A 21,568-nucleotide genomic window follows, 5' to 3' on the forward strand; every position below is an offset into this window, starting at 1 on the left:
AGTTGTACCATATCATCAAGACATTTGGAATTTGTGCTTATATTGTGCTAGTGTTTTAATGTTTGACTTGTCATCAACAGATGGCAGCCTCATACTCTTCTGTGGTCTTTCTTTGATAAAAGTATAATAATTTTTACATTACCTCTTATGTTTTCCCATATAATATTTTTTGGCCAGTCTGTTGAACTGGGAAACACAGCGTTAACTTGTAATTCTTATTGCTTGCAATTGTAAAATCATCAAAGTTTATTATTGTTATGGCTGCTACCACCACTGCTTCCACCACCACCACCACCACCACCACCACCACCACCATAATTACCAACACTACTATCATTGTCATCACCATTACTACCATGATGATGATACTGGTGATGCCAGTAATGAGAATAACAATGATGATTAGCTTTAATTTTTTTTTTTTTTAGTGGGATTGTTAGTACTGAAGTACAGATTCTGCATAGAGTAAAATTGTGAGGCTAATAAGATTTCATTCAGTAGTTTGAAGGAGGCCATATTAGTTGAAAGTTATTCCTCTGTGTATAGTATAACTTATTTTGGATAATCAGTATGGATTCCAGCATAATATATAAACTTCTGGTAAGATTTTCTCTCTTCATCAGATATTAAGATCTGATTGCATTTTCAGAGTAGGTATATACTGCTTCTGATACATAATTAATTGGAAGATTTTTCTATTAATATGGGAATATCCTGTGTGGTGCAGGTACCTTGTATTTTTTGATGATGGCTATGCTCAGTATGTGACACATGAGAAGATTCTGCTAGTTTGTGAGAGCTCACGTAATGTATGGGAAGATATCCACCCAGACTCAAAAGAGTTTATTCGCAAGTACCTGGAGCAGTATCCTGAGAGACCTATGGTGAAGCTGCAGCAAGGGCAGATTGTCAAGACAGAATGGAATGGTAAAGTATGATCACATTATTAATAATACAGTTTGTTAAATACAGAACAGATACAGATATGGTGATAGAAATGAAATTGCTGAAGAGACCGCTTACACTTCTTCTGTAATATCTGTACAGTATCTTCAGATTCATTTGTAAGGATCTTTAAAATATGCTGGATTTGAGGTTCTCAAGGTTAAGACCATACATAGATGAAATTATTGGGGATAATCAGCGTGGGTTTTGACGTAACACATCAACTACTGATCAGATCTTTTGCATTTGTCAGATACTGGAGAAAAATTTATAGTACAATGAGACAGTACATCAGCTATTCGTAGACTTCAAGGAAGCCTGTGATACAGTTAGGAGGGAAGTATTGGCACATGTAGGGTGGTATGCGTGACAAAACAATGAGTCCTGTTTCAGATGATTGGATCTATTAACACTTTGGTTACAACCTTCCTTAATTATACTTACTACAGGAAATACAGCACTATTGCTGATTTACACAATTTAGGTCGCGGATCATATCCCGATGAGGTGGATTTTTCGATTTACCTATTCCTTCCAGGAGAACATTGTGGAAATAAAGTTGGGGCGAATGTACATGTTGGTGACTAAACATGGAGTTTGTGTTGGTAATTGGATTTATTGAATACTCTTTTGTTGTTATGTGTATGTTTATTGCTCCCATATGTGTTCGAGTTGTTACGAAGCAGTGGCTGTCTTCATCATTCATAATGTCACTGTGTTAACCTTCACTGTCTGTTCATCTCAGTACTATATCCATGCATGCACGATCCAGCAGGCATCACATTGTTTACAATAGAAATCCTATTACTGTCAAATTGAAACTAGGGCACTAGTGTTGTAGTAGTAGGAGATCTAAGTTCCCCATTCCAGAAATAGTTTCTGATGACGATATTAACTGTGTCATGATTGGTTCCAAGTGACAGGATTTGGTGTTGTCTTTGATGAACTTTCAGTTTCTGTCACAGGGAATTTTGTGTTTACTCATTACCTTCCTGGTTAATGCCCTACGATAGATAGTAAATTAGCTCATTTAATACTTTATATGCATTGTGCTGTGACCTTTTCAATTATTCAGGCTTCTTCTTAACAGCCCTAGAAATGTGTCTCTTGAAATTAAATATGAATATTGTTAATTTAAACAGTTACGTTGTTTACAGCTTCTGTATTGCATAGATTAGAAGATAAATTTCTCATTAACATATATTTCTGATTCATGTGGTTAATATTATAAATTTGAGAGTTTTCATAAGAAGCAGGTATATAAAAGAAATTTGACATTCTCACAGTTGTGAATATTAGGATTACGGTCGTCTGGGGTATGGCACCTTGTAGTTTGATAGACAGGTACCAGAGTTTCAAAAGGAACTGCTGCCTCCATCTTCATTGCATAAGGAGGTTTACCAGCCAAAGCTGTATGCGTACTTCTTGTTTCTAGACACATGTTAAATGTCATTTCCATCTGACCCATTTTATTTTTATCACTCTAATGGAACTGACACTAGAGATCCATTTTTCACAAGAGGCAGTTTGTTATGACAGCAGTGGTCTAGCATTCAATGGAAGAACTGTGTCCCTTCTCCTTTATGCTTCCAAACATGATATTATTTGCTCTAGGCAAGTGGTGGATTGCACGTGTTGTGGAGGTGGATGGTTCTCTGGTGAAGATGCACTTTGATGCAGATGGGCGCACTGAGTGGATCTATCGTGGTTCCACTCGGCTTGGTCCTCTGTATGCTGAGCTTGCCCATGCTGCCGCTAGGAAGGAACAAGGGACATTCAGCAGACATAGGGGTCTTGGTGTCGCCTCCCTGAAGAAGGTAAAGGCCACTATACATACTCATCAGTTGTCAATCACAGGTGAAATATCCTGCCTAATGAGTGATTAATTATTTTGATTTTGTTTTATTGGCTTATGTTGTGAATGTGTTCATTGCATCTAATTTTAAAGATTTGCCTGGTTTGGCTTATGTATTTTTAGGGCATTCTTTGAAAGAAAGTTGGTATATGCCACTGTTATTGAATGAATCAAATGTTGTAGTTTATATTTCAGATGGTTTCTGATAGAGGTGATGGTCCTAAAGGTTGCATTTAATTTTGTATTTTTCAGTATTTGAGAAATTATAAACCATGTGGGGATCTGGGTGGAATCATAAAATTTGTGACATCGCTGACCATCTGACTGCACCTGACATTCTCTGTGCTTTTTTGGTTGGGACAGATGACAATTTTTCTATATATATATAGCATGCAAACATAATGCTCATTGCATTAACTAGCGATAATGGAGACAAAGACAGTCCCTGTAATGTGAAACACTAACTCCATATTGACATGGCTGATGAGTGCAGAAGACTGCATTACATATTGTCACTGTAAAAGTTGGAAATCCTGCCCTGTACTGTCTGTTTCAGAGAAACATGCCATATGTGGAGTATACACGTGGAACAGATGTAGAAGAAATGAGACGGGATGACTCAGGAGGTGAGGCATCTGTATTGACAGTGTTGTTTACACATTCAAGGTGATCCACTTGGATGAGCCCCTAATTAATAATTATAAGTCAAGCAGTAATTTGCTGTTGCAAATTGAATGTGGCAGGTTCATTCCTCAGTAGACATGCACATATTTGGGTCACAGAAAATTCTGAAATTACTTCCCTTTCACCTGGGTACATAGGCCAACATGATGCTCCATGTGAATATATATTATTCTGCTACAAATCATGTGAAGTTACAGACAGAAAGAAATGGTGCAATCCAGGCAGGCACCACATTAGTACTACAAAGTGCACAGTGTTGCCAAGTTCTTTTTCATCGGTAAATTATTCTGTGATTTATAATTATTAATTCAGGGTCTCCTCTGAGTGAATCATACTATAGTTGAGTTACACCTATGGTCTCCAGTATTTGTTTCTAATTTGTTCTTATAAAACTAACTGTATTATGAAATTTTTGTTTCTGTTTCATAAAGTAACAATCACACTCTTGGAACCAGTTCAAGGTAAGGCGGCACATGGTTTTGTTGTTGTTGTTGTTGTTGTTATACATCTTTAATTTAACACCCTAACATACATCTTGTTGTAGAGTTCATATCAACTGTTTCACTAAAAGTTACATATTTTGGACATTTTATGTAATCTCATTTGAGTTAAAGAAGCATAATGTTCCAGGAACAGAGCCAGGTTCTGGAATGTTACTTTTTTTTAAAACCAAAACAGGTTGATTGAAGAGTTCTGTCTTCTGGGATATTGCACTGTATAGTCCATCGAAAGTCAGTCAGCATTTTGGAGGAACATGTGACCTTCATCTTCAGCATCAAAGTGTAAGCCAAGCAAGAAACAAGCCGGAATCAGAGCTTGTTACAAACTTCAAGCTGGTTTCTTGTGTGGCTTATTCTTTAACCCGGACGATGGTGGTGTCATGTTCCTCCAAAATGTCTGTTGTCTTTTCAATGGACCATGTGGTGTGGTATCCCAGAAGATAGAACTCTTCGCAACTACCGCTGTGAGAACCTCAAAATGTATAACAGGATGTTAATGTTCATTGTGCTGAATCCTGAGTATTATACATCAATGTTAATACATTAAAGTTATCAAGAAAGACTTACACTCCTTGGAGTGAGTTTTAAAGTTAAGTGTTAAGTTTTTTGTTTCAATGAAACTGTTGGTATCGAGACTATGTGGCATCAGTGGTGGGATAATCAATGAATCAGGTTTTGGAATGAGATTTGGTAATGGAAACTGAAGTACTTGAAGGAAAGTTCCTCCAGTGCCAAACTCTGGCTACTGTGGTGGGAAGCCAGCAACCAACTGCCTGGGTTATGGCATAGCCTGCTTTGAGTGAGACTTTTTTCATATTGTTTCTATTTATTATATCTTCTTCTAGAGGCAGACAAATCAGGCTAATGCAGTGGGATATGAAGTTTGATACTTAACAAACTCTTCCTATAAGACAGTATTTTTCTAAAACAAGTAGAAAATATTATCACTTATTATTTCTCTCTCTCTCTCTCTTTTTTTTTTTTTGTATTCCCCNTAATCTGCTGTTCTATATTGTTTTTGGTAAACGCTGAACAATACCTTACTCTTCAAGGGTTTATAAATTGCAGGTTAGGGACAGTTGTATTTAACCGTATAAGACACGGAGTGCAAATACTGTCCTCTGGAGTGAAATCCAATAGAACACTTCACAGTCTGGGGGAATGTGCTCCTTCCACCTTCAAGGGTAGGAGTAGGAGACAGCATGTTCCTCTAAAACATCGATAATCATCCCCTAGACATCACATACCAGGGGACAGTCTTTGTAGTCACTACCATGAGGACCTCAGATATCAGAAAAGCATTGAATGGCCGCAAAAATTGATATATTCTTTTTACTTTTAAAATATTAGATGGCCAGAGCATCAGTTCTGAGTCTGTGCCATCGCGTGCTGTGGCCAAGAAGAGCACCACGAAGCGTCCAGATAGCATAATGGACAGGCTGCAGGAGCAGCAGCAGGAGGCATACCCAGCAGTTGCAGAGAAGAGTCAGCAGCCTCAAGGGCATATTGAGGTAATTTGTTGCATGAACTGCTGTTTCTGTCTTAAGTGAGAAACAAATGCTAGCTACTGTTTGCACATCACCAGATTTATATACCTACTCCTTATCTGTTATAGTTTACATGTCACCTTCACAACTACCATTTTCTACTTGTAATTTCACATATTTTTACCCAAGGTATCCTGTCTCTTAAGTTATGATGCTTTCTTTATGCAAATTTTACTGTTTGCAGTATAATTTATGTAACAAATTGTGGTTAGGAATATTATGGTTGCATAAGAATGAGGAAAATTGCAATGTTTATAACCATTTTCAACTGGGTTGTGTAAGAATTGTAAATTTTCCTGTGTTCACTCACTTCTAAATTGTTCCTAATTATTGCCAAAAGATTATACCAGTGATACAAACTCCAGATTGTACTGTAAACAGTAAGGCACCCAACAGAAGACTGCCTTGATCATTCTGATTGCACATGGAGAAGAGTATAAGTTATGAAGGTCCTCATTATGCACTTTTCTACAACCTCCTGTCACTTCATCTCTCTTCATTCCAAATATACTCAGACACCCTCAGTCTATGTTCCTCCCTTAATATCAAAAACCAAGTTTCACACCCATGCAGAACCACAGGTAAAATTATAGTTTTTTATGTTTTTAGACAGCAGACAAGAAGACAGAGAGTTCTGGACTTAATGCTAGCAAACACTACCCAGAGTTAGTCTCCTCTTAATTTCATCCCCAGTTATTTTAATTGTGCCACATTTTCAAAGCATTTGTTAGTTTTATTTTATGTTACATTTTGCCCTGCATTGTGGTGACGAGACAGCAACATATACTTAGTTTTCTCTGTGTTTATTTGTAGACAAACCTCCTTCATTATTGAAATATTCTAATATGTATCCATATTAATGTTACGCATTATAATCATCGTAATATGAAGGATATCCAGAAAATAAAAATACAAAGTCCAGAAAATATTTGCAAAACTTTTTTGAGGGCGGGTGGGGGGTTCGCGTGTAGTACTTTTACAATGCACTTTATACTTTTCAGCATAGTCACCATGGATCGCAATGCACTTAGCCTGGGAACGAGCTTTTTTATTCTAGCTTTTTAGAAATCTCCCACCTGCTCTCTTAGCCATGAAGAACAGTTCTTGGTACTTCTGGACACTGTTGATGAAGTTCCTTGATGGTTAAACATGTGTCAGCATGAATATTCATGATTTTTTTGGATGATTTCATTAGTGACAACGGATGGTCTTCATCATGAACATCAGTTCTTCCCACGTCAGATTCACGACACCATTTTGCCACGTTTTGCCTGTTCATAACATCTTCACCGTAAACAGAAACAGGCTGGCGATGAATTTCAGCAGCAGCTTCTCCTTTCGCCTGAAGAAATCGATTTACTGCACAGACCTCACATTTGGCAGGATTTTGAATTGACACAGCCATTTTAAACACACACTGGGAGCACAACGTTGCCATGACTGTGGCCGGTGAACTCAGCCCTGTCATACGATTCCTATCTCACATGACAACATTATCATTTCTGGAAAAAAAATGCCTTGCATTTTCACTGGACTTGTATCTTTACTTTCTGGATATACCTCATACATGTAATTATTGCTAAAATTATAAAAAGATTCTGTTTTTTAATTCTGTCATTGTTACAGTGTACAATTCTATGTCGTCATGTATTTTAGGAGACATTTATTGCCTGGAGCCCAGTGTTATATTTTTATGTTTTTGGTACTATTCAAGTATAACGTTCTTATTAATTTCTTAGTTTTTGTATTTGTATCTTCTTACCTTCTTGAATGTGTGTTATGATTTCTTTTTCCTTTAGAGTGTGTTATGTGGACATTTGTTTCTGTGTTGTTCCTGTTCCTGGTTCTGTTGTGTCCACATTGAAACCAGGAACACAACAGCACAAAAACAAATGTCCACACAAAGGGAAGTGCACTTAGAACTATATTTAGAAATGATAATGATGGAATGGACCATGATGCTGAACTAATCTGCAACACTCGTCACTAGTTTATGTCTAGTTGACAGAAATGAATATATAGAGTGATAGCATTAATGGAATAGGATGCTGAAATACAGTATTATAAATAAAAGAAGTTTCCTATTTTAATACTGAACTCTGTGTGGTCAGGGCAGGTGAAGGAAACCATCCTGCCTGGAAAGTTAATATATACAGAGTTTTGTTTCAGTATATACATATGAATGCATCTCGTCTCCGGCCCAAGAAGTTTGTGCCACACCAGTGTGGTCCCAGCTGTCTTAGTGAAGCACAATATGATCCTAAGGCTCTGAAGGGTGAAAATCCTTTGGTCATCCCAATGTTGTGTGCATGGGAGAGGTGAGTGTTACAGGTGTTTTATGGAGACACAAGTAAGCTCAGTGTTGAAGCACTTATAAAGACAACATTTTTCCTGCATTTTCATACAAGTAGCAACTTGGAAAATGTCAAATGTTCAGCTTTAATCAGATTCTTTCATTGTAGTATTCACCAGTACACAAAATGTAACTACCGTTCTACAGGCAGGTGAATCGGTGCCGTGGGAAGCGCGTGGTAATGTATAGAGCTCCATGTGGTCGACGGCTTCGCAACATGGAGGAGCTACACAGATACTTGCGTTTAACCAAGTCTAATATGGCCGTTGATCTCTTTGACTTTGATTTCTGGGTTCATTGCTTTGCTGAGTTTATGCTGGAAAAGGGATTTTCAAATATCAAGGTAATGTCACCCCCTACAGCCGATTTACTGTTGTAATAATTATCTGTTCATAAATATTATACATTTATTCAGAACATAGAAATGTTTCAAAGACTGTGTGCCATATCATTAGTTAATCAGATACAATTGTTGAAAATGCATTCTGCTGAACTGGATTTATTTTTTTATATGCCAGATTGACAGTGAAGGTAGGTGTTTTCTTTGAGCTTCAAACTGAAAACAAAATGCCCATTATTAATACTTTATATAAATGTTGTCTCTTTCATGCCAGGATTTGTCATATGGAGCAGAACATGTCCCAGTGCCCTGTGTGAATTGTGTGGACCACAGCCTGCCTCCCTATGTGTCTTACTCGACGAAGCGAGAGGCAACCGATGGAGTGAACCTGAACCTTAATCCGGAGTTCCTTGTCGGATGTGAATGCACTGATGATTGTCAGGTCAGAAATGCTACACTTGATCAATGTCACCGTTTTCTTGATCTTGAGTGTTTCATCATATGCTGAGTACTTAGGTCATATCACTATGGAAAAAAGTCTGCAGGTGTTTGATTCAGCCTGCTTTATGACCTCATTTTTCTTGTTTGCTTTAAAATGGTATGTAACAATTCTGGAAAACATTCTGAAGCCTAGAACTATTTCTCCTTCCTTTCATGTTTTCACATTCATGTTCACAACCTTCTTTAGGATTTCATCTTCATTCATTCTTAAAACATGCTGCTCAAAATGTGTTATTCTGTTATTTGTTAATTTATCTTTGAAAAGGGTGTAGTTCTGAAAGTAAAAGTTTGAGGGTCTAGTAGAGAGTTTAGATTGAAAAAAAAGGTGGGCATAAATCAAGATGTGAAGTCATTCTTGTTGTTAAGTAATGATAGGTTTACACTTTTAAGTGCAGAATTGAATGACAAAACAGCTCATGAAACATACTTAAAGAAACTGATGCTCCCACCTCAGAGACAGGGAATTATGGAATCTATGAGAACTTTGTTTTGAATCATTGACTTTAAAAGAAATTTGTAGGATGATACTCTAGGACACAGGGAAGCACCGAGGGCCTCCTGGATGATACTGACTTCACAGCCCTGCTTCCAACGTTTTTGTTCCCTTATTTCATTTTTTTGTGTATTTCCTTCTGAGTTCAAAAAAGTTTTCATTTCTGCTAATTCACACACACTACAGTTTACTACAGCACACATTAAGTCTTCTCAGTCTGCTGTGTCTTCACCAGTCATTGTCTGATACTGGCTTCCAACCACCTAGCTTCAACAGCTTATGTGTTCACGTCCTGACTGTCACAACTAACTTGGTGTTGCTACACAAGTAAGGGTGTTCCTCCACCTCCCTCACCTCCAGCAGGGGCGACCATCTGCAGTGACTTCCAACGGATCTGTCTTCCAACTGCTAACTGCAGACTAACTACTTGCAACTTCACTAGACTCTCAACTGACTGGCATGTCCCATTGCTCATGATGAGAGACGACCATTGTATGAGTTCATTCTAGAAGAGTGTAATGTTAAGAACACTATATGCAAAGATATTTTTCACTGTGTGCAAGAAGATATCCACTGAAAGTGCCCTCATCTTTGAGATCCTCAGAACTGACTGTTAGTTGTTTGTGGGAGTGAGGTGATATTGAGTTCATTGTTACTGCAGCCTCAAATGTGCCTCCTGATGATAGATTGGAATGGAGCATTGTGAGCATCATAATTGGTAGGGGAAAACTGAATTGTTGAGTTTCATATTGAGAAATTCCAGTCACATAGTCCTTTCAGGGTGCCGCACACCAATTTTGCTTCTGTTTAATGACCAATGACAAGATTTATGCTTAATAAGGACATCAAGTCATATTAGCACCAAACAGGTTGGTCTAGCAGTAGCAGTCTAGACTTGTATTTTGAATGTATTGAGTTTGAATCTCAGCCAAGACAACTGCTATCTTGACTGTTATATCTTGTGTTTTTCCCCAGCCCTTCCATGGAAATGCCAGGATTATACCTTGATTAGGCCATGACCACTTGCTTTCAAATCCCTTCCAATTCATCTGTCATCCAGCACGAGACTTGATACTGACACCATGAATAAGAAAAGAATGAGTGAAATATTAGTGAGGGTTTTCTAATTCAACTACTAAAGGGGATAGGCTGAAGCACAGCTTTGCTCCAGAGTAGAGAAATAATATTGCAATCAGTGTAGTATCCATGATTCTTGTGATCTAAGCATATGGGGTAAGTATGCAGCACATCATTCCAGCATCCCATCTTCCCTATCCTGCAAGGAAAGTTACCTCTCAGTTTCTGATTGCATTCAGTTTTATGTGTTTTAGTGAAGGAGTGCATTTATTTTCTTTGTTAACACTGAGTAGGATCGAGACAAGTGTGCCTGCTGGCAGTTAACAATCCAGGGAACTGCATATGGTCCAGGTGGAATCGTTGACCCCACAGTTGGCTACTTCTACAGACGGCTGCCAGAACCAGTGATGACAGGAATCTATGAGTGTAATTCCCGGTATGTTGGTTCATGACAAATGTTTGCTTTGTTCTGCAGAACTGTGACATAGTCCTTGTAACTGATTGTACCTACAGAGCCTTGCATCAAATATTTGTTCAGTGTAAACATTGCACAGAATCTGAATATGATATAAAACTCTTAAACCATAGAAACATGGAGACTTGTTTGGAGAGCAAGTTTAGTGTGATCTGCATTCTGTGGGTTGAAGCACACTGGGTTGAGACTGAGTCCTCTTGTATTGCTGCCTCATATGTACCATCCTATAAGGATGGACAAGCATTGTGATTGGAAGAAGAAAATTGAGGTGCTTTGAGAAAACTTACCCCGTTACTCAGTCTGCCACAGCTTCCGCATGAACTCTCCAGAGATTGAACACAGGCCTCCACCATGAAAAACCAGTAATTAACTGCCTGAACAATGGCATCGCCCCTTGCTACTTTGCTCTCTCCTCTGCATCAGTGCTTGTGTGTGTGAGATGGCTTTCTGTTCCATATCTTCCAAAATCTTGCAGCAAGCTGCCTGATCATGGCTCTTGAGTGTCATTAATGATCCTGGTCTCCATATTTACAGTTTCACCTTTATGTAGAGTCTGCATAAAGGTGAAACTGTTAATATTGTGAACATTGTAGGCCCAAAGAAACAAGCATGGGCTAATGTCTGAAGGGCTAAGGTGAAGTCAGACCTGTCCACAGCCATGCTGACTCACAAAACGATGACACATCATTCAAGGGTCAGAGATTTCATATGGGAAATCAAGGACCTCATTAACTTTGTGGCCTGGCTACATTTTGCATAAGCCACATGGTGTTAGTAGCAGTAAGTTGGGATGTAACATAATTGCTCAACATGGCCACACTGTGTTGCTGCAAAATATTGGCCTGTTATTCTGTGGCATGATATGGCAACCCATGCAGTAACATTTACTGTAGTTTTTCTCCCATCAAACTGACATGGATGTTCATTAGACCAGAATAAAAAAGTTTTGGATTCTTATGATTCTGTCCAAGTGGAAATGAGTCTAGACAGAAATCCACATGTATATGCTAAGATCCTTACTGAGCAGCAGAATTCAGCCTTTATATACACCAAAATGTGTATCACACTAATCTTGTATGAATATATGCAGATCTGATTGCAGCATACACTGAATTGAATGCTGAGCTACCCCTGGTTCCAGTGTGGTAGTTCATTCATTTGCTTGGGCTTCACTGCATTGCCACATAGAGTTTCATGTTCTTTAAGCTAAACACACAGGAGCTTTAGGATGTTTTTGTCCAAACCTGAACCCTCTGAAAACTAATGAGCCTACATGAACCCCACAGATACTGAAACGAGTATGGGAACGTCTGTGTTCAAGTGACAAAATAACAGAATGAGCTCCACATTGTTTACTATCTCATTAATTGTATTGCTGCAACACTGTAAGTAGCAGCGCTCTGTTCTGCTGCCATCGTCAATAGCTTCATTGAACTTAACTCATGAACAAAGCTTGAAATCTGTTTCTAACATGATTTAATTTTAATAAACAAAATAAATGGGCAACAGTTTGTACAAAAATCTGTGGGAGCTGTTGAGCATCTGATCTTCATGTTCATCTGTGGATGTAGTGCTCATATTTCCTGGGTGATTACATCTGGTACATGACGGAGTTATCAGAGTGTGTATAGAATTGTCGTGTTTTAATAAGAGAGGAAAGTGTGAGGGGGACATGATATTTTCAGACCATAACATTCATTTGCAAAGATGAATGCCACGAAAGTAGCATCAACATCATTGTAACACCTGTAGGTGAATGCGAGTGAGAATAGTGATATAGACAGAGGAAGGTTCAGTCAGCAGTTATGGAGCTTTGTTTGAACAGTTATATAGTCAGTCAATGGTCAGCATACAGTGGCTGATGCAGCAATATAAGCAGAACCTGTCTTGATAGTAAGTGCATAGTCCATTTTCATCAGTCACTGCTTGTTTGTTTGTGTGATGAGTTAGCTGTGAAAATTCACTGTGCTTGTGTTGAAGCAAAGTCAGATATAGCACTGAACAACATTTGTTTCTTTTTGACAGTTATATTAAAAGGGAGAAATGTTATGACAGCATTGGGATATTGAAAATACACATGTTATCACCCAGATCCCAATACACAATCAGACAGGTGGCACATGGTGTGCTGTAAATATTAGGAGAATCACAGGCTCCATATTCTTTCATGACACAGTTAATTCAGAAAAGTATATGAATGAAAATCTGGAGCCACATTTCATAGAAGTAACTGTAGGAGAAAAGAATTGCACATATTTTCAGGAGTACAGTGCACCAGCACACCACAGAAAATTCAGTACAGATGCTGTAGGCTGTTTTGATGAACAAGTAACTTTCACTGCTACTTTCCCCAGCTCTGAATATGTGTAATTTTGGTCTGTGAGGAAACTTGAAAAACAAAATTTGCAAAAAACAACCCATACAGTTAAAAGCCTTATGGAATAAAATATAGAACTTTATTGAAGAAATCACACTGGGAACACTTCAGCTTATGTCACAAAATTTTTTTATGTCAGTGTGAATTGTGCCTCTGTTGTAGGACACCACATTCAGTAGCTGTAGTAGTATGAGCTAAGTAGAGTGTTTTTACTGACAACATTTTTTTAGCATGGTAACAGTTGAGTTTGTTATCAGAGTAAAGATACACCAGCTGGAATTTTACAGTAATAAGTTTGTAAACTGAGGAATGAACCACCTTGTATTTCAGTCCTCAAATTCTAGTGAAGATTCAAGAGAGAAACTTGTTATTGCCAGTTTATGGTATGGAAAGTCTGTAGGCCACACCTGTGGAGATGGATTAATGTTGCTTAAAGCCAATATTTGAAAATGATATCTACTTGTGTTGGTATAGGTGCAAGTGTTCTAATACATGTCTGAATCGAGTGGCTCAGCAGCCTTTGCAGCTTAAACTTCAAGTGTTCAAGACTGAGAATCGAGGCTGGGGAATTCGCTGTCTTAATGACATTCCCCAAGGAGGCTTCATCTGTATCTATGCAGGGCGGTTGCTTACTGAACAAGGAGCAAATGAAGTAAGCCATTGTTAAAGTGTTTGATTGCCCTAATTTACTACACTGTGTCCATAAAGTGATGGTGGGGTTTTTGTGAGGCTCTGTCTCCAAGTACACAAAAGGCATCACATTGAATGTTTACCTCTACATTTATATGCTCAGTTTCAAAAGCAGCCACCAGGAGCCGAGATGTTGTAATGTTACATTCCCCCACTCCCCAGTTCAGTATCGTATGATATTTCAGTGTGTGGTCATCTTTCTTTGTGGAAAACATAATTAATGGACATGCAAGAAAACTCTCTTTCCTCAGTTAAAATGACCTTTCAATTCAATTCAATTCAATTCATTTATTTCATCCATAGCTGTAGACACCCTAATTTTCCAGCAGCTCTCATGATGGATAACAGTGAAAAATACACTGTATTTGCTTGACCAGTTCTTCTTTGGATCTCACTCTCCTTGCTGGCATTTGTACTTTGATTTGACCCCAGATATACAAGGTCCTAAACAGCTGCTGCTGTTTCCCCCATTAAGGTTACTCTATAGATCTGTTTATTTGCCCTTCAGCTCTGAATCAATAATTTTATTTTATTTGTGTTGATCTCTAAGCTCATTTCTTTTACTGATATAGCCAATTCATTGTATATTTCAGTTGCATCTGACAAGAACCAGGAGGTAACAGCAGTGTCAGATGCTTAAGCCAGAACCTGTGTAGATTTGTATCTGTTGTCCATTTCAGATAAATGTGTAGCCTCCTTAACTTCAGAGGCACATTAAATAGCAGGGGAGCCAATCCTTGTTCCCGCCTGGCTTTCTGTGCTTGTCATTGGAAGTCTTACCAGTCTAATGATTTTAACTGGTAAATGGAAATGAAGTATTGATTCATGTAGATTTCCATTGTTAATATGGTCCTATTCCTGTTGGATATATATATTTATAATAAGTCAACATTGTGTGCGATTCGAGGTTCTCACAGCGGTGGTTATGAAGATTGATGATCATACAGGATTTAATGCCATGTAGTCCATTGAAAGTCACCAGGTATTTTACAGGAACTAATCAGCTCCATCTTCAGGGTCTAACAAGCTGAGCAACATGCTTGTTGTCATGTGTATGAGTGACTATAGATGAGGACTGGATTGGTAATTGGATTTATTGAACACTTATACATAGCTCGTAACTGCAAGTAACTGTAGCACCCTCACTGGTATACACACCCTAAAAATCACTGTAACTGCAGCACACATAAGTCTTGTAGCCTTCACTAGTCTTTTTCTGGTAATGGATCTTAACCATGTCCATAATGACTGGCAAATATCCCACAAGTGGCTGAGCTCTAAACTTTGTCCTGCTTTTAACCCTTTGCCATGGACTGAATACAAAATACTGCTCCTCACTGTTGTAGTTCAGTTGTTGTTTGTCAGGAATGCGTTGCCTAGCAGTGAGCACTGTTTACCAAGTCATTACTAAGCAACAGGTCTACATTATGCATTATTATTCAACCCTGAAGATATAGGCTATATTTTCCTCTGAAACATTGGTTGGCTTTCAATGGACTACATGGTGTTATATCCCATAAGATAGTATTTTTCAGTTCACACTGTGTTCCCAACATTTTTCTGGATATTTGTTTCACAGTAAATGTATGGTCTGTGGTAGATCTATTTTTCCAAAATCAGGCCTGATATTCCTGATCACTTGCAGAGCAATGGGTTCAAGTCTTCTCATTATAATATAGTTACTATTTTATATGTAATAGAAAGAGGGGAGATTGCTCGACAGTTATAGGATATTGATTCATCCCCTTTCTTATAGATAGAGCAGATCCCTCCAGTCACAATGCATTTCTACATCATTCCATATCTTACACATGAGCTGGTGCATTGTTGGTGTTAAGGATTCTCCACTGGGATTCCATCTTTGCCAGGAGCCTTATGGGATTTTTTGCATCTTGATTGACTCCTATATTTCATTTATTGTAGGAACTTCAACCTGTATTCCATCATCTGTAAGGTCTCTTGTCAATTATGATGAATATTATGAACATGCTTCTTGGTATGCTGCTTCTACCCTTGCTGTTTATGTGGCCAGTCCATCGTAATTGTTACAGTTCTGTATTAATAAATTTGTAATTCTGACTTGTTTAAAACTTTCATTTCTATCATTATCCCTCCTTCCACTGCATGACCCAGGAATGTTTTCTGAAAAGTTATTCACTAAAATAACAAGATTTTTAGTTTGTACTCGTAGTTCTTAAAATCTTTGCTGTTTACTACTTGCACACAGCTTGTAAACATGTTTAAAACATAGTTTAAGGCTAAGAGTAGAGTCGAGTAGATCTTGTATTATATGCATATACAAGTAGTTACACAATGATAGTTCATTTCTGCCAAGTAAGAATATCTAGTGTCAGGCATTTTAGCACTTCATATGCTTTCAGTACTTCAGGAATCATAATGGGCTGTGTCCCCTTCAGACATATTTGGTACCTTCATGAGATTCAGAGCTCTCTTGGCAGTGATTGTTGACACTATGACTTTTTGTGATATAATGCCAAATAGATTGGTAGGTAGGTACCTACCTTTTGTCTCCATCTCCGTGAGAGACGCTGGATCTTCCAATACCTTAGTGCCAAATTGCTTGGTGTTGCATCGCAGAACATTGTAATCTCAGTATTTTCTTGTAACCACTAGCGCTGTTTGCCACATAAACAGAACTTACTCTCAGAAATAAAAGCAATTTAGCAATCAACTGAAAACCTTCACCTTTAATATTACTGAACATAAAGTAATTAATTTTTTTATTTACTATTCAGTAATTCCTACACCATATACAAATGTACTATGAAAATCATCACATTCAGATCAGTTAAATGATCTTAACTTGTGGTATTCCACACAGATAGTGTCATAACTAACTAATTCCATGGAGCTGAGCCCTCCTTGAGAAACCACCAGTTGTGCAGCAGCACAAAAATTTTCCAGCATTTTATGGAGCCTGAAGGTTCATTACACTGTTCACAAGAACCATCCACTGGTCCCCTACCTGAGCCAGATCAGTTCAGTCCATGCCATCCCATCCTATCTCTCTAAGATCCATTTTAATATTATCCACCCACCTACATCTTGGTGTTCCTAGTTGTTTCTGACTTTCCCACAAAAATTCTATATGCATTCCTCATCGTCCCTATTCATGCTACATGCTCTGCCCATCTCAGCCTTCTTAACTTGATCCTTCTAATTATGCTTGGCAAAAAGTTCAAGTTATGAAGCCGTAAATTGTGTCACTCTGTTATAAGTTATCACAAGCCTTGATCTCTGTGCTTGGTGGAGTGTAGTGTTACTGACTTGCACAGGGAGGCAAGAACTATGGGGACGAGTACCTGGCGGAACTGGACTACATTGAAGTAGTGGAGAAGCTGAAGGAGGGCTATGAGAGTGATGTTGTGGAGGATGACAGTGACTCACCATCTGATGTGAAAGACCACAGTGAGGCCAGGAAGTCGAAAGGTAAACTGGAATTCTGATCATTCTTCACTTTCTTCTCTTTTACGAAGCCACGTGGCACAGTTTAACTCGTTGAAATTTCAAGTTAATTTAAATAATACATCACAGTTGTTTCCTACCCAACAGAAAGTACGAGTACAGCGTGTATGGTACAGAATTCAACTTGTTAATGCTGATTAAAGAAATAATCACTGTTTATTCAATCAATTAAACACATACATGCACTCTTGGGCATAGTACACAAATCTTTTAATGTTAACACTGGTGGTACACATTGTGGTGTATTTACACCAAGCAAGAATCATTGAGCCACAGAAATATGTGAACATGGCAATTACCAACAATAAGGAAAGCGGTGTTTTCTCCGCGTCGTGCCATGCTGAGCCGAGCCGAGCTGAGCCAAGCTGTGCTCGCTGCTAAGCAGCATTGCGGTAAACAGTCCTTTACAACATTATAGGCTCTTTTCTGTGAATGGTCAGTACAGAGACTAAATAATGGGATTCCAGGAATAACCAAGGCAATATTTAAGAGTATTTCAGTGTGTTTAGGTGTTTAAGTGTTTCATGTCTAAGTAACAGTGAGAGTGTTTTAAGCGACAGCCACATGAAGTTCATAGAACACCTCTGAAGATTTAAAGTGTGATTTGAAGCATTAATTTCCGTGTTGAGATACTTACCCGGAGAGGACTAGAGTGTGTGCAACAGTGAATTATGAAGTGTGTAAATCAGCTGTAATTTAAGTGTGATTTAGAGAGGTTGTAACCAAGATGCTAATAAATCCAGTCATCTGAACTAGAACCCGTCATTCTCGTCACGTATACCACCCTACACGTGACATTTTGGTGTCAGAAGTTGGCGGCTCAGAGCGTATTGGATTCTTCGGCAGTGGTTACAATACCTGAATGCACTGAGTGTCATCTTTTGATGTGCTTGGTCTACCTGGTGGAATGTCCTTTCAAGACACTATTGGTTTCTTGAACCTGTTGATACCACTTACAAATACATTTATAAGTTGGAGCATCTTTCAGATACACACCCACCAAAAGTTTCTCTGAATGGTCACTACAGACTCTGAGTCTATGTACTACAACACTGTGCCTTTTCCTGCAGCAATGCAGTGACTGAATGACTCCTGCTTTCTTGCAGTCCCAACTTGTCATGGTGCAGTGCTGTCATCTCTAGAATTCATGTCACTAAAACTTGGACAGATTTTGTGCTAAGTTTTTTTTAAATGTACCAACTCTATGATTAAGGGGTGAATAAATATTTATAACCAAAACTTTGGAGTTCTTTTCTAGCTACCCTGCTTAACCTCGAAGGTTCCTACCGTAGAATTAGGATTTTATTTGTATGTGTATTTTTGTATTTATTTTTGGTTTAAGTATGCTTCATTTGCGGCAAGTACATGGCTGTATGTAGTTTTACATTGTAGTCTTGAATATTGTTGTCATGTGTATAATAGCAATTGCTGAAGCATTGTTACACAAGTGCCCATTTTCAGCCGATTCAGGTCTGAGTGAAGAAGAGGAGGAGGAAGAGGAAGAGGAAGAAGAAGGTGAAACAAGTCAGGATGCAAGAGATTCTGATGAAGAATTTCAGCTGGCTCCCTGGGAGAAAGGACTTGGAAACCCTTTGCCTGAACAGAGCTCTATCCGGTAAATAAGACCCACTTCACACTGTAATATAAAATCCTTTTCTAGAACATTTAAGTGCTGTAGTAAGTTACCACATGGCTAAATCGGGGGATACTTTATTTTATATATCTGAAACACCAACTCTTGTGTTGTTATGCAAAATAATAGTCTTCAAATGGGAGAAAAATGATCAGTTATATGTTCAGTCAGACTGGTCTAAACAGAAAAGTTTATTTTGGAATATCCTCAGTCATGACTGCATCGTGTGTTTGATTGAAGGCCATTACATTTTGCTTCATTTCCATTTCCTATTTCCATAGCCTCGATTCATATCTTGTAACAAAGATGGGGTTTTGCTTATTTGCACTGTGTGCATAGACATACTTTTGATTTACAATTGGTGCATGCAGCTCATGTGCAAGTTATGATGCTGGCTTGCAGCCAGTGGGCTCAAGAACAAGCAGCAGTTATCAGTTGTGATGAATATATTTAGGTGGACACATATACATACCTTCAGGAGGAATACTAATGTTTGTTTTGTTCCCAGAACACGACTGAGGAATCGGAATTCTCGTCATGGGTCTGATGATAGCCAGAATGATCCAAAAGATAAAGAAGCAGATATTGGTAAGGAGAAAGAATTGTGGTGAGATTTAAATAAAGCTAATAACAAAGACAGAAGTAAGACTTCAGACAAAACAGTTAAAAGAGTTTGTGTGCTTAGATTTCTGTGGGCAGTGTCTGACGTGTAACTTAGTCTTTAAGGGCTTAGCCACCTTACATGTTGAAACATCAACTTTTCAGTGCACATTGCAGTTGCCATCTTCAGCGTGAATATAAGATAGAATGAGGAAAATGACATACAACTTTACAGTGGGAAGAGGGTGGGGGTGTGTTATGTGGTGGTATCCAGTGAGAAGGGATCATGTGGTTAAGAAGGAAAGTTGAAGGACAAGAGATGCAGTCAAGACTATACACTTTTGATCTTTACTGTTGAAGTAGTGGGCTTCCTTGACTATAGTGATGTCTTTCCTGATCATCCAGGGATAGTAAGTTTAGATGTTAGCTATGGCTTCAGCTTTCATCCAAGTTGATGCTGTGTTTGGCCGCAGTAGAATGTCTGACTGCTGCTGGTCATTGAATCTGTAGTCTGATGTTTATGATGGTCCTCAGGTTCTGTTGAAGATGTAATGACCTGTCTGACCAGTGTATACTTTGCCACAGGAGCAGAGGGTCTTCTATATGCAGAGTTTTGTGCCTTATTGTTTGTCTCTGATTAGTCTAAGATAGATAACTGTTTTGTTAAATTTATGAATGGTGTGCACCTCATTTTTACTGAGTAGCCTGGTAAGACAGTCAGTTGTTGTCTGGGCATAAGAGATACATGTCTCATGGTCCCACTTATCCAATTTTACCAGACACTGACATGTCCTGAGGTCACTGAGCTCCTCAGGACATTCACTGCTTTTTATGGAGTTTGAAGGACATTACCATGTTCACAAGAGCCATTCACTGATCCCTTTCCTGAGTCATGTGAATCCAATCCTCAACTTCCCCTCCTATAATTGAAAGACCCATTTTAATATTATAGTCACGTCTGTAGGTCATCCATGTGGCCATTCTGATGCCCCCAAAGAAAAAAAAAAGGAAACGAATGAGACATGAAGAAATAACACCTGTTGTATATTTTGTCATCTCCTATTGTGGTCCTTCAGTCAGGGCTTCAAAATAGATACATTAACCTTGAAATTTTATTAACATTAACTTTAGCTGCTATTCCTGTAACTAATGCTTCCAGTATCACTCAAAAATATTTTTCTTAAAGAGCAGATGTGAATTATTTAAGGCATGACTAATTTCTGTTTCTGTGATTGTGCATGTGACTGAATCATAGGAACAAATATCAAAAATTCTCCTGTTTTATTATTAACATAATTGCGATTATATTATGTTAATTTAACTTCTTCTGTTTCAGTTGCAGATTCAAGGAAGAAGTCTTCTCGAAGCATGAGTAGCAGTGAACACAATGACAGTGATGATGAAGATTCAGAACTGTGTAAGAAAATATTTAAGATTTTAATTTTTGTGTAATGGTTATTAATGATTCTGGTCTAGAAAGCTGAAATTAACGGTCGTGGGGATTCATCGCGCTGATCATGTGACACCCTCTATACACTAAAGTTGGCACTAACTTCACCAACAAGTGGCAGTCGCTTGGTTGGTATAGTTCTCTTGTGGACTAAAACCACAGTTTTTTTTTTTTTTTTGTATTTATTCCGTGGTAATCAGCAGGTGTACAGTAAAATTATTTCAGAAATAAAAAGCAGGAATATCTGAAAGGCAAAATTGAAGAGCTTGCTACAAACACTAAGAACAAGAACATTAGAGACATGTATAGAGGATTAAATGAATATTAGAGAGGTTACCATCCTACAAGTGACTTAGTGAAGGATGAGAATGATGATCTGCTTGCAGATTCCCAATATTTTGAATAAGTCGAAGAACTACTTCTCTCAGTTATTGAATGTGCATATGGTCAGTGATGTTAGGGAGACAGAATTATATACAGCTATGCTGTTAGTACCTGATCCTAGTCCTCTTAAGGTTAAAATTGCTACTGCAAAGTTGAAAAAGTATAAATTGCCAGGTAA

The 21,568-nt window shown here is 38.2% G+C and overlaps 1 protein-coding gene across 2 annotated transcripts in view; it reads left to right on the forward strand.

Moving 5' to 3' along the window:
- LOC111863266 (histone-lysine N-methyltransferase eggless) overlaps positions 1-21,568 on the forward strand; it is a 43,886-nt gene that overhangs the window by 19,704 nt on the left and 2,614 nt on the right. Inside the window, exons 10-23 of one of the 2 annotated variants that reach the window (XM_023849473.2) lie at positions 728-927; positions 2,560-2,762; positions 3,357-3,426; positions 3,916-3,945; positions 5,335-5,495; positions 7,701-7,849; positions 8,032-8,227; positions 8,499-8,666; positions 10,589-10,731; positions 13,622-13,799; positions 17,134-17,287; positions 18,785-18,938; positions 19,465-19,544; positions 20,893-20,973. In XM_023849473.2, the coding sequence (XP_023705241.1) occupies positions 728-927; positions 2,560-2,762; positions 3,357-3,426; positions 3,916-3,945; positions 5,335-5,495; positions 7,701-7,849; positions 8,032-8,227; positions 8,499-8,666; positions 10,589-10,731; positions 13,622-13,799; positions 17,134-17,287; positions 18,785-18,938; positions 19,465-19,544; positions 20,893-20,973 (1,967 nt within the window). The remainder of the gene's footprint in view (positions 1-727; positions 928-2,559; positions 2,763-3,356; positions 3,427-3,915; positions 3,946-5,334; positions 5,496-7,700; positions 7,850-8,031; positions 8,228-8,498; positions 8,667-10,588; positions 10,732-13,621; positions 13,800-17,133; positions 17,288-18,784; positions 18,939-19,464; positions 19,545-20,892; positions 20,974-21,568) is intronic. The other variant, XM_023849555.2, reaches the window with a different exon arrangement.

The sequence above is a fragment of the Cryptotermes secundus genome, unplaced genomic scaffold (assembly GCF_002891405.2).
Source record: "Cryptotermes secundus unplaced genomic scaffold, Csec_1.0 scaffold1894, whole genome shotgun sequence".
Classification (NCBI taxonomy): domain Eukaryota; kingdom Metazoa; phylum Arthropoda; class Insecta; order Blattodea; family Kalotermitidae; genus Cryptotermes; species Cryptotermes secundus.